Below are 15,456 nucleotides of genomic sequence, written 5' to 3' on the forward strand. Positions count from 1 at the left end.
CCTGTCTCAATGGCTATCGGCCAGTAGCACTTACATCCACTGTGATGAAGTGTTTTGAGAGGTTGAAACTTATCCAACTCCTACTAGAGAAGTGACTTAGATCCACTCCAATTTGCCTACTGGAGCAATAGGTCCACAGCAAATGCCATTGCACTGGCTCTTCACTCAACCCTGAAACACCTGGACAGTAAAGATGCATATAATAGGTTACTTTTTATTGACCGCCATCATCCCCTCAAAAGTAATCAATAAGCTCCAAGACTTGGCCTCAGTACCTCTTTGTGCACTGGATCCTCACTCGCAGACCCCAGCCTGTCGGATTGGCAACAACATCTCCTCCACCATCTCCATCGGCGCAGGAGCTTCACAAGACTGTGTGCTTCGACTGGCTTTACGCCCAGAACTGTGTGGCCGAGCACAGCTCCAAAGCCATATTCACGTTTGCCAATGACACCACTGTCGAGGGCCGAGTCAAAGATGTCGACGAATCAGCGTATAGGAGGAAGATTAAAAATCTGGCTGGCAGGTGCCATAACGACAACCTCCTACTCGATGTCAGCAAGACCAAGGAGCCGATTATCGACTTCAGGAGGAGGAAACCAGAGGTCCATGAGCCAGTCCCCATCGGAGGATCAGAGCGAGAAGTGTCGGATACTGTGTGTTATCGTTTCAGAGGGCCTGTCCTGAGCCCAGCACGTAGCTGCAGTTACAAAGAAGGCACAGCAGCGCCTCTGCTGTGGAGATTTGGCATGACATCGAAAACTTTGACAAACTTCTATAGACGTGTGGTGGAGTGTAGTGACTGGCTGCACCACAGCCTGGTGTGGAAACACCGACGCCCTTGAATGGAAAACCCTACAGAAAGAAGTGGATAAAGCCCTCCCTACCGTTGAGCGCATCTACGTGAAACGCTATTGTAGGAAAGCAGCATCCATCATCGAGGACCCACACCACCTAGGTCACACTCTCTTCTTACTGCTGAAGGTGTCGGAGCCCCAGAATGCACACCACCAGGTTCAGGAACAGTTATTACCTCTCAACCATCAGGCTCCTGAATAAAAGGGGATAACTGCCACATCATTGAAATGTTCTGACGACCTATAGACTCACCTTCAAGGACTCTTCGTCTCATGTTCTGTGTATTTATTGCTTATTTAGTTATTTACTTTTTGTATTTGCAGTTGTATTTGCCGTGATGCAGCCAGTCAATATACTTTCCACTACACGTCTGTAGAAGTTTGTCAAAGTTTTAGATGTCCTGCTGAAACTTTACAAAATTCTAAGGAAATAAAGGCAGTGTTGTGCTTTCTTCATAATGATAGTTGCGTGCTGGACCCAGGACAGGTCTGAAATGATAACACAAGGATGTGAAGTTGCCGACTCTCTCCACTTCTGATCCCCCGATGAGGACTGGCTCATGGACCTCTAGTTGCCTATGATGGACTGGGCTGAATCCACCACTTCCCGTTCTTGGGCATTGGTGTTTCAATACCAGGCTGTGATGCAACCATTTGGGATACTTGGAGAAGGAGCACTTGGTCTCTATTGTTACAATGGGGGATTTCTGGGGACGGGAGTCCCTCGGGCTCAAATGTGTTGTAGATAGCAGTAATCATTCTTAAATTTAAAAGTGTAAATACTTATGAAGCTCTGATTATTCTGTAGTGTTTTGCTGGTGAATAAATGTTTGTGAAAAATAAGCAAAGAACAAGTACGGTTCCCTGTGCACTGCTTTGTCAGAAAATCTGGTAAGAGAGTCCGTTTCTGAGCAGTGGGTTGTCTGCCTCAGCCAGCAAGGCCAGACCTGGACTGCATCCTGGCATCAACCTCGCAAACCTCCTTTCCTGCACAGGTAATCACTCAAAATACAGAATAAATTTTATTATCAGAGTGCATATACGTCACTAAAACCAACCCTGAGATGCCTTTCCCTGCGAGCATACTCAGCAAATATATAGAATACAGGTATTCCCCAAGTTATGAACGTCCTACTTACGGACAACTCGTACTTACGAACTGAGAAGGGAGAACACCGCCTGCCATTTTAAGTAGTTGCCGTTGACACTGTATTGAGTGTGTAACTTTGTATTTGGCTTAAATGTTTCTTAGTAAGATTGACCCTGACCCCCCCCCCCCCCCCCCCCCACTGTTCTGGTCGGCTGGTGGTGCAGTGAGATCAGCGCCGGGCTGGAGAACGGAGGTTCCCGAGTTCGAACCAGTGACAGACCGCTCCCATGCCGGGTTGATGTCGAGCTCGCAACTCAAACTCATTTAAAAAAAACACTGCAGCCTCCAGTTTAAATTCCCACGTGGAATAATGTGGAGGATCAAATGCAGTACCCAAACCCAGCACAGCCCTCACTTGTCCTATTTAACCTGTCTCAGTGCGGTGGAGTTTCGAACCCGGGGAATTCAGTGCGGTGGTCCTTAGGACCCAGCGGACCTCGGGAGCCGGCGGAGGTCGGGACCCGCCGCCCGCAGTGTTTCTGTTCCATTGACGGGAAGCGATCGAGATTGAAAATAAAGTGGAAATAATAAAGTGTTTGGAAAGAGGTGAAATGCCATCGGTCATTGGAAAAGCGTTAGGCTACACTCGGTCAACGATCGGAACAATTTTAAAGGATAAAATGAGAATAATGGAGCATATGAAAGGCCCTGCCCCGATGAAAGCTACAATTATTACTAAGCAACGCAGTGGTTTAATTATTGAAATACGTACGTTTCTTAAATGTTTTATATGCATAGAAAGGTAAAATATATACTATATACTAAGACAAACGTTTGACTAAGTGATGCTAAATAATACCGAATGTACTTGTTCCGACTTATGTACAAATCCGACAAAGACGGACACGGGAACGGAACTCGTTCATAATCCGGGGACTGCCTGTAGTAACTACAACAGGATCAATGAACAATTGACCAGAATGCACAAGACAACAAACTGTGTAAATGCCAATATAAATAAATAGTGATAAATAATGAGAGCATGAAATAACAAGATAAAGAGTCCTTGAAGTGAGATCATTGGTTGTGGGAACACCTCAATGGATGGACAAGTGAGTGTAATTTTCCCCTTTTGTTCAAGAGCCTGATGGTTGAGGGGTAGTAACTGTTCTCGAACCTGGTGGTGTGAGTCCTGAGGCTCTTGTACCTTCTACCTGATGGCAGCGGTGAGAAAAGCACATGGCCTGGGTGGTGAGGATCTCTAATGATGGATGCCGCTGTTCGACGACAACATTTCATGTAGATGTGCTCAGTGGTGGAAAGGTTTACCCGTGATGGACTGGGCCAAATCCACTACCTTTTGTTGGATTTTCCATTCAAAGACATTGGTGTTTCCACACCACTCGGAGCAACCTCCCTCCACCCCAGGGGTCGACACATTCCAGAGTGAGGATGTAACAGAGGGTTTCATGGCCGCTTGCTTCATTGAACTTTGTTCATTCTTTATCTCCCCCCTCCCCCGTCTCTCTGCCTCCCTCCTATCCCCTCCTCTTCTCAACATGGGCTTATCTCCCTCCCCATTCCCACCATGCCTTCATCCTCGCCCGTTTCTACTTTGACTCTGCAATTCCACCCTCTCCCACCCACACCTGCTTGTCTCTCTCCCCTTACCACCTGCCCCCTCTTCAACCCTGCCTCACCCCTCCCACACCTTCATGGTTCCCCTCTAGCACCCTGCACATGTCTCACCTCAACCCTTCTTCTTCCCTATGCCTGCCTACTCCACCTCCCCGCGCCCCCCCCACACCTACTTCCCTCGCCTCAGACTCTAGCTCCTCTCCGCCTCGCTCCATTTCTGTCTGGTTTTCCTCTCACCGGGCTCCCTCGTTTTTTTCAGATCGGCCAGACCCACCCGTTGACCTGAAAATGGAAAACTTCCAACCCAAGGAGGTACTGCTGTCGTGGAGACCAGGGAATGCTCACAACAGTCCCATCGAGGGTAGGGGTGTGCGCCACTGTGTCTGTGTGTGTGTGTCTCTCTCTCTCTCTCTCTCTCTCTCTCTCTATTATTGTCACAGGTATCAAGCTTGTCTCGCACGTGGTTTGTACAGATCAGACCATTACGTTGTACTGAGGTGGTTACACCCAGAGTGCAGGCTTTCAGAAAGCAGTTGGGTGACCACCAGGGGCAGTAGATGGGAGTAGGTTACCAGGTCAGGGTTCCCCTGTGGCCATTCCCCTCAGTTACTCGTGTACCCCTTTGGTGTGACTTATCAAGGCACAGAAGCAGCAGCCAGGCCGAGGCACACTGTGGCTTGCTCTGTGCTTCGGTTCCGCCCCATGCCATTTTGGCACATCGGACGGCAGCCGCGTCATTCCTTTCGCATTTGTCTGTTTTGCGAGGCCGAGTTACTGGCTCTACGCTCAGCCCAGCAGGTGTGGAGCTTGTGCAAGGAGCCAGCTGGATTTGAGCCCGGGACCTTTCGCTCCGAAGTCTGTTGTAGAAGCTACTACACCAACAACACAGACTCGAGCTCAGTAGGGTCAGGTAGTGCGTTAGTGATAGGAGACCCAGTAGTTAGAGGAACGGACAGGAGATTCTGTGGCCACAGAAGAGACTTCAGGATGGTGTGTTGCCTCCCAGGTGCTAGGGTCAAGGAAGTTTCAGAGCAGCTGCGGAAGAGGTAGGGTGAGCATCCAGAGGTCGCCATGCACATTGGCACCAGTGACATAGGTGGAAAGGTTGGAGAGGTCCTGCACGGTGAGTATAGGGAGTTAGGGAAGAGGCTGAAGAGCAGGACCTTCAAGGTAGTAATCTCTGGATTATTCCCAGTACCAAGGGCTCGTCAGGGCAGGAATGGGATGATTTGCAGATGTACAAGTGGCTGAGGAATTGGTGCAGTGGGAAGGATTTCAGATTTCTGTATCTCTTCTGGAGAAAGTATGACCTGTACAAAGAGTATGGGTTACACCTGAACCCAGGGGTCCAATATCTTTGTGGGCAGGCTTGGTAGAGCTGTTGGGGAATATTTAACTATTATGGCGGGGTGGGAGCAAGAGGGACAGGGCTGAAGGTTTGGCAGTCGGTGTACAATTAGATGCAATGTGTACTGAGACTGTGAGGAAACTCAGTCAGGTGACAGGGCAGAATTGCAGGAAGTGGGATGGCTTGAGGGGAAATGGAAAATGCCGATGAAGGTGTTGTACTTGAATGTGGGCGGTATGCGGGATAAGGTAGATGAACCTGTAGCGCGGTTGCAGATTGGTATGTATGACTGAATTGTGACTGGAAGAAGGTCGTAGTTGGGAGCTTCATGTCCAAGGGTACACATTGTATCGAAAGGGCAATACGCGGAGGGGGTGGCGTGGCGTGGCTCTGGTTAAAAAAGTGAAATCAAATCATTAAAAGGAAGTGAGATGGGATCCTTGTGGGTAAAGTGAAGAAACTGCAAAGATAAAAAGGCCCTGTTGGGAGTTATATACAGGCCTCCAAACAGTAGCCAAGATGTGGAATATAAATTACAGCGGGAAACAGAAAAGGTGTATAAAAAGGGCGGTGTTATGATAGTCATGGGGGATTTCAGTATGCAGGTGGATCCTGAGAAAGGGAGTTTGCAGAAAGCCATCTCCCTTGAGGTGGCTTTTCAGAGCAGCTTGTGTATGGGCCCACTAGGGGAAAGCAATTCTTGAGTGGGTGTTGTGTAATGAACTAGATTTGAGTATTAGAGTGGAGCAAAGGGAATTGCAGAGGCATGAGAGAGGAGTCCCAAGCTGATTGGAAGGGAAACCAGCAGGGATGATGGCTGGAGTTTCTGGGGGGCAATTTGGAAGGTGTAAGATAGATACATACCCAAGATGATGAAGGGAGGGATGAGGCAACTGTGGCTGACAAGGGAAGTCAAAGAAAGCATAAAAGCAAAAGAAAGGGCATATAGTATAACAAACAGTAGTGGGAATTTAGAGGATGGGAAGCTTTTAAAAACCGACAGAAGGTAACTGAAAAAGGCATAAAGAAAGAAAAGGTGAAATATGAAGATAGATAGATAGATAGATAGATAGATACTTTATTCATCCCCATGGGGAAATTCAACTTTTTTTCCAATGTCCCATACACTTGCTGTAGCAAAACTAATTAACTCAGTAAAAAAAAATATGATATGCATCTAAATCACCGTCTCAAAAAGCATTAATAGCTTTTAAAAAGTTCTTAAGTCCTGGAGGTAGAATTGTAAAGCCTAATGGCATTGGGGAGTATTGACCTCTTCATCCTGTCTGAGGAGCATTGCATCGATAGTAACCTGTCACTGAAACTGCTTCTCTGTCTCTGGATGGTGCTATGTAGAGGATGTTCAGAGTTATCCATAATTGACCGTAGCCTACTCAGCGCCCTTCGCTCAGCTACCGATGTTAAACTCTCCAGTACTTTGCCCACGACAGAGCCCGCAATAATAATAATATTAATAATAAACAATAATATTAATATTAAAGCGGACACCAAAAGGTGTTTTAGATATAAAGAGTGCAAGATAGGTGAGTGGATATTGGACCACTGGAAAATGATGCTGGAGAGGTGTAATGGGGGACAAAGAAATGGCAGATGAACTTAATAAGTGTTTTGCTTTAGTCTTCACTGTGGAGGACGCCAGCAGTGCGCCAGAAATTTGCGAGTGTCGTGTGGCAGACGCGAGTGCAGTTGTTATTACTAAGGAGAGGGTGCTTGGGAAGCTGAAAGGTCTGAAGTAGATAAAGATCATCTGGACCTGACTGGCTACACCCCTTTTACAAGGTGCCACGCATGAGGCTGCTAGACAAGCACGATAAGAGCCCATGGTGTTACCGGAAAGATTACAGTGCCTTGGAAAAAGTATTCAGCCTCCAACCCGTTGTTTGCATAAATGAATTTTAGATTTAGGGACTTTCAAACAATTAAACTGAGAATTTTTATTTGTGAATATACTCCTTTTTTACAATAGATCCCCACAACACAGGGGAAATTGTAAAGCATGAAAAACTAAAAATTCAAAAACTGAAATGTTAACAGATCAAAATCTCATTTCCCTTTGCTTAGTACTTAGACCACTTCTCACAGCTATTACAGTGTGTTAAGGTTAGGGAAGATGAATGCTGCCAAATACAGAGAGATCCTGGATAAAAACATGCTAATCTCTGCCAGAAAGCTTAGACTGGGGAGGAAGTTTGTCTTTCAGCAGCACAACAACCCAAAGCACACTGCCAGCGCAAGAAGATGTGTATCTTTGAGTGGAGTGTGAAGAGATTCCTTGACGAGGATGAGTTGGACCCAAGTGCAGGGATATCCAAAGCAAAGTTGGAGATAAGGTATTACACTGGATCTGAGCTCAAACGAAGCAGTAGACGGTATCACAAATAGGCTTATGGCTGAGCAACTAACCACAGTTCAGGTGTGCATTAAATGCTCAATTCTTGGCGCTCGAAACCTGTTTACCAACTGGCAGGACTGTCCTGAACCCTTAAAGGGGTTGTGTTAGCTCTCTGTACTCTGCGAGTCAGAGCATCCAAATCCTGGAAGCTGGCGTGTTGGGGGGCATCTCTTAACACGACCCCCTTCCCTGTGGCCGACCCCTGGCAGCCCTGGCTGTGGAAGAGGTGGTGATGAAAATCATGGATGAGAGCTAGATCCAAGATGTTTCTTTCGAGCATCTCTCCTCAGGTCTAAATCCTTCCCGGTCCATGAGGTATTGCCAAACCCCTTCTGGAACAGTACGTGAGTACAGAAGTCTTTTCACTGCGAAGATCTGTTCCCCCCCGATAAACCTGGACGGTGGCGGGGCTAAGGAGCTGGTGCAGACGGGTTTTAATTTAGAAATGTGCAAGGTGGGGTTGATCTTTGGGGTACTGGGGAGCTTCAAGGTGTAAGCCACCGGGTTTACTTCCCTCAGGACTTCAAAGCGTCCAGTGAACCTGGGCATCAGCTTTTTAGATGCCACGCAGAGAGGCAAATCAGACCTGTCACCTGAGCTGTAAAGCAGGTCCCCGATTTCCCTTTTGGTTCGCCTCGGTCTCCACTTTTCGGGTAGAGTCCAGCAAAATCTCTCTTGACCTTTACTTGCCGTGCTGGATGAAATCTTCAGCCGCAGGGACCTCAACCTCAGAGCGAGAGGCGGAGGATAACCAAACTGGCTCTTGAAAGGTGACATCCTGTGCACCACATGCTGCAACCTCTGCCCACATCAAATGGTCACAGCACCCATCAGGTCTTTCCGAGGTCAGGCATCTAAATCCCGGTTGGTCTGGGAACCCAGAGGAAAGGCTTGCTGTTGCCCCTGTCAGTTTACAGAAGGAACCTCCAGAACTGTCATGTGAACTGTGGACCACAATCTGAGACAATGTCCACCGGGAATCTGTGGATCCTGAAGACCTGGTCCAGAACAATCTCAGCCATCTTCACTGCAGACGGTAGCTTCTTCCAAGGCAATGAACTTGCAGGCTTTTGAGCGCTGATCGACAACTACCGTGATGACTGACTTCCCCTTTGATGGTGAGAGACCCGTGACAATGTCCACGGAGATGTGTGTCCAGGGTCTTTGCGGGCCAGGTAGGGAGGGGAGAAGTCCTTGAGGTCAGGTTCGGGTTCCTTGTTCTGAGCACACACTTTGCTTTCCTGCGTGTACTACTGAACCTCTTTTGTCATTCCAGGCCACCAGTACCTCCTTCTGAGAAACTCAAGGCTCCTGGCAATTCCTGGGTGTGCGGTCATTCTCGACAAATGTCCCCATGGAGTACCTGGGACCTGACAGAACTTGGGACAAACAAATTCCTAGGAATCCCCCTTGCGCATGGGCCTGTGAACAAGAGCGTCAGCAAGTTGGTGCCACCACGCTGGCCTGGGGCAAAATGGTGGCAAATGCTTTTCTCGTTCTGGTTCCTCAGACTGATGGGACGGAGCATCTAGCTTCTGGTTTTTTGGCCCCAGTCAGTGGGTCAGAATGAATTCAAAGCAGTTAAAGAACAAAGCCAACCTGGCCTGCCTGGTATTCAGCCTCTTGGCTTCCAAGGCTAACTTAACCGCAAGAAGCTCCTGATGTCATAGTTCCTCTCTGCTGGGGATAACCCCTGGAGAAGATTGCCCACGGGTGACGTTAACTGCCTAAAGGTGATCTTTGGGACAAGAGCGCACCCACTCCGATGTCTGAGGCATCTGTTTCCCCAATAAAGGGAAGGTCTGGGTTAGGAGAAACCAAGATGGGAGCTGTGGTGAACTGCTGCTTAAACTCTGAAAAGCAGCCTCTGCTCCAATCGTCTCGACAAAAGGGCCTGTGGATTTCTTAGTGAGCACCGTCAGCGGAGCTGCCACTAAGCTGAACTTCCGGTAGAAGATAGCAAACCACAGGAATCACTGAACTAGCTTGATACTGGATGGTGGTAGCCAGTCTCTGACTGCCTGGGTCTTGGTACGGTCCATCTTGAGATTGCCATTGAAGATGATGGAATCCAAAAATGAAATAGTATTCATGTGAAACTCTGACTTCTTAAACTTAACATAAAGTCCATGGACTTTAAAATGTCCCTGACGTGCTCTTTCATGGACTTGGAGAAGGTTATGATATCATCTAGACAAAAGAGTGTATCCCGGAGTACATCGCTTGTAAAGGTTGGAAAATGGCTAGAAGGTTCACAAGACCAAAGTGCATAACTAGGTTCTCATAGTGCCCCATCCATGTATTGAATGCAGTCTTCCACTCATCGTCTTCCATAATATGGACCAGATTGTATGCACTCTGTAGGCGTACTTTTGTGAATACCCTCACTCCTTGGAGCATATTGAAAGCCATATTCATGAGTATAAAGGGGGGTAGCGATTCTTGGCCATTATATGGTTTAATCCCCTGTAATCAGTGCCTGACTGCAGGTTCCCGTCTTTCTTTTGTATGAAGAAGTCGTCTGCACTGGCAGGCGGGGTAGAGGGCTGAATGAAGTTTACATACTCCTCCATTGTGCTTCTGCTGCACCTGAGAGCGTGTACAGTCAACCCCGTGGGGGATGAGTACCAGGCAGCAGGTCATAGGGTCAGCGCAATGGAAGAGTCAAGGCCCTTCCCTTGCTGAAGATCTCCTCCAGTCCTCGGAAGGGATTTTGACTGGTTTAGATGTTGCTATCTCCTCCAGATCTTCCATTGAGGATGATTCCTGAGGCTTGTTAGGTGATTGGGGTGATTCGACAGTTCTCTCTCTAAGCTCACAAAGTAGAAACAGTGGCCAAAACTGAGTCCAAATCCCTGTCTGTATCCTCAGGCAACAGTAGCAAGGCATTGCAGAGGGTTCTTGCCCCTTTGGGAATAGGCTTCAAGGAGTCTTTGCCTTCCTTGAAAACTCTCATAGTAGCAGTATGTTGAATCAATGGGCAGTTCCTAAATCCAGGCAGTTACCCGCCGCCCCAGAGTTCACCTGTCTCAACTTCTTACCCCAAGTAAACTCCTCCTTCGGCATGAAACTATAATCCGTGAGATTGGGCATAATGGCTACTACCGTCACAGCCCTCCTGACACCAGATGGTTTTAGCAGTTTTTCAGGTGGCTGCAACTTTGGACATTCGGCCCGCAGGTAGCCTGCTTCCCCAAAGTAAAAGCAGCGATGATGCCGGGACCTCTCATTGGCAGATAGTCCCGTACCAGTAACCTGCATCTGGGTTGGACTGCATCTTGAGCTGGTCGTGGTCCGAGGTTGGGAAGTGGAACTGCAATGTGTAGGGACCGGACTCAGACTGGCCCTCTTCAACCTCCTGACATGGTCCCACTCTCGCTCTGCCAGACGATTATCGAGACAGATGGACTGGCCAGTCAGAACCTCCAAGTTCTCTGCTAGCTCTCCCAAGGCAAGGGCGTCCTTCAATTCATCTCCCAGTCCGTGGTGGTATAGTGTGACCAAGGCCTCCCAGTTCAAACCACTCTCCAGGAACAAGGACTGAAATTTGATTGTGTAGTCGGCCACTGACCATCCCCCCCCCCCACTGTCGGATCTTCGTCAGGCAGTCAGAAGCTCGGCTGGCTCTGATGGGGTGATGAAACACACTCCTCGTGGCAGCCCTGAATTCCTCCAAATCCCAGCAAATTCCTGACCTACGTTCCCAATGGGCAGTGGCCAGGCTCTTCCCGTCAGAAGAGAGATCATGAAGGCCACATTCCCGCATTCCCAAGGGAACCGGGACGGCTGGAGTCCGGATACTAACGAGCATTGGGTAAGGGAGCCGAGGCAAGAACCTGGGTCACCATCGAATCTCTCCTGGGCTGGAAGATGGACTGGCTCTACAGAGCGGCTGACAGTCTCACCCAACTGACTTCGGCTTCCTCCCTGGCAAATGGCGAACTGGAGGTGGTGTATCTCCAGGCCATGTCTGGAAATGATTTCACTGTGGCTGGCCACAGCTGACGAAAGGCACTGATACCCCGCTTGTCTCAGTCGTTCTGTGATGAGAGTCCTGTATGAGGATGAATTGGACCCAAGTGTTAGGATATCTGAAGCAAAATTCGAGACAGGGAATTACATTGGATCTGAGCTCAAAACAAACACTAGATGTTATCACAAGTATGCTTACGGTTGAGCACAGCACCACAGTTCAGGTGTTCCTTAATCACTCGATTCTTGGCACTAGAAACCTGATTATCAATTAGCGGGACCGTCCTGAACCCTTAAAGGGGCTTCGTCAGCTATCCGTACTCCAGGGAGCTCGAGCGTCTAAATCCCGGAAGCTGGCGCAGTCGGGGGTAGTAACACCCAGTCAGAGTCCTGACCTTAACCCGACCGAACATCTGGCAAGACTCAAGATTGCTGTCCGCCACTACTCCCCAACTAACTTAGCAGAGCCTGAGCAATTCTGCATGGAGAATGGGCAAATCCTGCTCATCACACTATATAAAGCCAATAAAGGCTTAATCCACAAAGACTACTGTCTGCAATAGCTGTGAGAGGTGGTTCCATGGGGGAGGAAATGTTTCCTGCTGCCAGATGGAGTGAATAGGAGAGGATAACCTGGGCTAAACCTTTCACTGCTGCATGACCCCAGTGTCTGAGTGGGGAGGAGATGAGGGCTAAGGGTGTGTGAAGGGTGCAGTCTCTATCGCTCTAGTCTGAGGGCCCAGTTTTGTGAGTGGGTGGATGCAGGAGTGCAGGAATGGCGACAGCCTGTAACTGGGTGCTGTGAGTGATTGAAGAGGGGTGATGTTTGGAGAGTGTTGTGGGTTGGGGGGGGGGAGTTGTGGTTATGTCTGTATCTCAGTGTGTGTGAGGGATTGGGGAGTTGGGGAGTGAAAGGGTGGGTGGGGTGTATGCAGCAGGGTACGTCTCAGTATGTGTGAGAAGTGGGGGTGGGGAGTGTGAGCTGGATACAGTCTGTGTGAAGGATGAGGGGGTGTGAGGGTTGAGCTCTCAGTAACTGAGAGCTCCGTGTCTCAGTGAGGGGGAAGGGAGGAATTGACATTGAATTACACACACAAAACTCTGGAGGAACTCAGCAGATCAGGCAGCATCTATGGAGAGGAATATAGTTGACGTTTCGAACCAAAACCCTTCAGCTGAGTTCGTCCTGCAGTTTTTGTGTGTTGTTCTGGATTTTCAGCATCTGTGGAATCTCTTGTGTTTATGATTTTGCTAACGTTGAAGTTTTGCCCCTGTTCCTCCAGAGTTCGTCATTGAGTTCGAGGAGAATGTCTTTGAACCAGGCACGTGGCACAAACTGAGGCACATGAAGGGTAACCAACTCCAGGCCGTGCTGGAACTCTCTCCTTACGTCAACTACAGCTTCCGGGTCGTGGCCGTCAACCGCGTTGGGAGCAGCCGCCCCAGCCAGGCCACGGAGCGCTACATGACGCCAGCAGCAGGTAGGTGGTGGGCTGAGGGGGAGGCGAGGCATGTGAGGAGAGGGGAGCACAGTGTGGGGCGCATGGCTCCTTCAGCTGTGGGCAGGGCCAAGAACGTCGGGAGTGCTGAAGGTGGCAGGGTCTGAGGTAAAGTTATCACTGCTACTATCAGGCTGTAGGTCCCACACCACCCGGTTCAGGAATGGTTATGACCCGTCAACCATCAGGATCCTGAATTGGTGTGGATAACTTCACTCAGCTCAACACCAAACTGATTCCACAACTTACAGACTCACTTCCAAAGACTCTACAACTCATGTTCTCGGTAATACTTATTTATTTATTTGCACGGTTTCTCTTCTTCTGCACATTGGTTGTTTGTCGGAGTTTGTGTGTAGCTTTTCACTGGTCCTATTGTATTTCTTTGTTCCACTGTGAATGTCTGCAAGACAATGAATCTCAAGATAGTATATAGTGAGATATACAGTGCCTTCAAAACATATTTAGCCCTCAAACCTTTGTTTACATAAATGGAAATCTATTAGCTTCGTACAGCATAATGGGCAAGATTTGCCCATTCCTCTTTGTAAGATTGCTCAATCTGTGTCAGGTTGTTTGGGGAGCAGCGGTGGACAGCAATCTTGAGGCCTAGCCAGAGATGTTGGATCGGGTTAAGGTCAGGACTCTGACTGTGCCACTCAAGGACATCAGTTTTCTTCATTTGAAGCCACTCCATGGTTGCTCTGGCAGTGTGCTTTGGGTCGTTGTCCTGCAGAAAGATGAACTTACTCCCCAGTTTAAGCTTTCTGGCAGAGACCAACAGGCTTTTATCCAGGATCTCTCTCTGTTCAGCAGCATCCATCTTCCCATCAGCCTTGACCAGGCTTTCAGTCCCTGCTGCTGAAACGCATCTCCGTGGCCTGGTATTTCCTCCACCGTAGTTTACAGTAGGGATGGTGTCACCTGGCTGATGTGTAGAATTAAATTTATACCACTCAGTGTTGAGGCCACATCTTTACAGTATTTTCTAAGTGATGTTTTGCAGAATCTTTACGGGCAAGGATGTGTTTTTTTTTAAAGCTAGGGCATATTCCTTGCCACTCTTGCCTAAATACCCTTTTTGTGCAAGGCCTTAGAGATTGTAAAGCCATGAAATTCATCTCCAGTTGCAGCCACTGATTTCCGCAGCTGACTGTTGGTGGCACGATAGCCTCTCTTACAAGTGCCATTCTTCTCCAGCAATAAAGTTTAGAGGGGTGGCCTGACCTAGGCAGTAGGGTTATGGTTTCATAATTTTTCCACTTTTTCTTTTTCAATCTTTTTATTAAGTTTTTCAGGAGTAAATACATAATGATTGTAGTAGTATAAAGGGTGTGGGATTACATTATTGGTAATTAACATATGTAAAAAAAGCTATAAATAGCACCAATATAATTGACCTCCCAAACCCTTGAAACCCAGATTAGACAAAAATAAAAAGATGGAAAAAGAAATACCCCAAATTGAAATCAAAAACAAAAACTAAACTAAGCCAATCTAAAAAAAAACCAAAGCTGGGCTGTTAAATTATATCAAATAAATAGGGCACATATGTCCAAAGATAAATTAGCTCGATTTTATTCTCATATAAATCTGATCTGTGATTTTCAGGTAGCCTCTTTGACTCATATATTTTGGTCTTTTCCTCTCGTGGAAAAGTTGTGGAAAGGTATTTTTGATATGTTCTCCACAGTTTTACATATGGAGTTACAACCTCATCCAATTACTGCAATTTTTGGCTTACCAATTGATCTGCCCTCCACAGCTCAGCGGATGATTGCATTTGCTACCTTAATGGCTAGAAGATCTATTCTGTTGAACTGGAAAGAGATAAATCCTCCAACCCCATCTCAATGGTTCCCCCAAGCCATATCTTGCTTAAATTTAGAAAAAAATTAGAAGTGGTACATCTGACCCCTCGGTTATGTTTGAAGAAACTTGGAGGCCTTTTATTCAACATTTCCATCGAACATAATCTGACCTTTTCCGATTCCTTTATATTACTCATTGACTTGAGTAGAGGAGCGGAGTTAACAACATTAAAGATTTTATTTGATATAATTGAATAGCCCACTTTTTCACGATGGACTGCACTGAGCACCAATGTATGTTCAGCGCCTCTGAGATGGTCCTGCACCCTTCCCCAGATTTGTGCTTCTCTACCATCATCTCCCTGACGTGTCTTGAACGCTCTTTTGACTTCAGTTTGGTCTGGTCTGTTGACAATCTACTGTACTGTTGTACCTTACAGAAAGAGGGAGTATTTCTTCTCATGAATTCACTGAAAACAGGTGTTCCTCCAATTTTCTACATCAACAAATTGCGTGCCTTGGTAAATAATAAGCAGTGTTGCACCTGAGGGAAGTTCACATGATAATTGCAAAGGGGATGAATATCTTTTCAGCCTCACAATTTTGTTTTTTAGTTTTCAGTGAATTGACAGGCTTTGGAATTTTTCTCTTGATTTGACATGATGCATAATGTTTTGTAGATTACCTCAAAAATCCTTCTTTGATATATGAAAATGAGATAGTGAAATATGAAAATAGTAGTGAGGGCTGAGTACCTTTTCAAGGCACTGTATGTACTGTTTACTTTGAACCTATTCGAGCTAATGAGAGTGATGATGAATGAACTGC

General features: G+C 47.4%; 1 protein-coding gene across 1 annotated transcript in view; it reads left to right on the forward strand.

Moving 5' to 3' along the window:
- Positions 1 to 15,456, forward strand: part of LOC140715696 (neural cell adhesion molecule L1-like) — a 341,600-nt gene that overhangs the window by 266,040 nt on the left and 60,104 nt on the right. Inside the window, 2 exon segments of the mRNA XM_073028066.1 lie at positions 3,845 to 3,946; positions 12,602 to 12,799. Of these exon segments, the coding sequence (XP_072884167.1) occupies positions 3,845 to 3,946; positions 12,602 to 12,799 (300 nt within the window).

The sequence above is a fragment of the Hemitrygon akajei genome, chromosome 24 (genome assembly GCF_048418815.1).
Source record: "Hemitrygon akajei chromosome 24, sHemAka1.3, whole genome shotgun sequence".
Lineage (NCBI taxonomy): Eukaryota > Metazoa > Chordata > Chondrichthyes > Myliobatiformes > Dasyatidae > Hemitrygon > Hemitrygon akajei.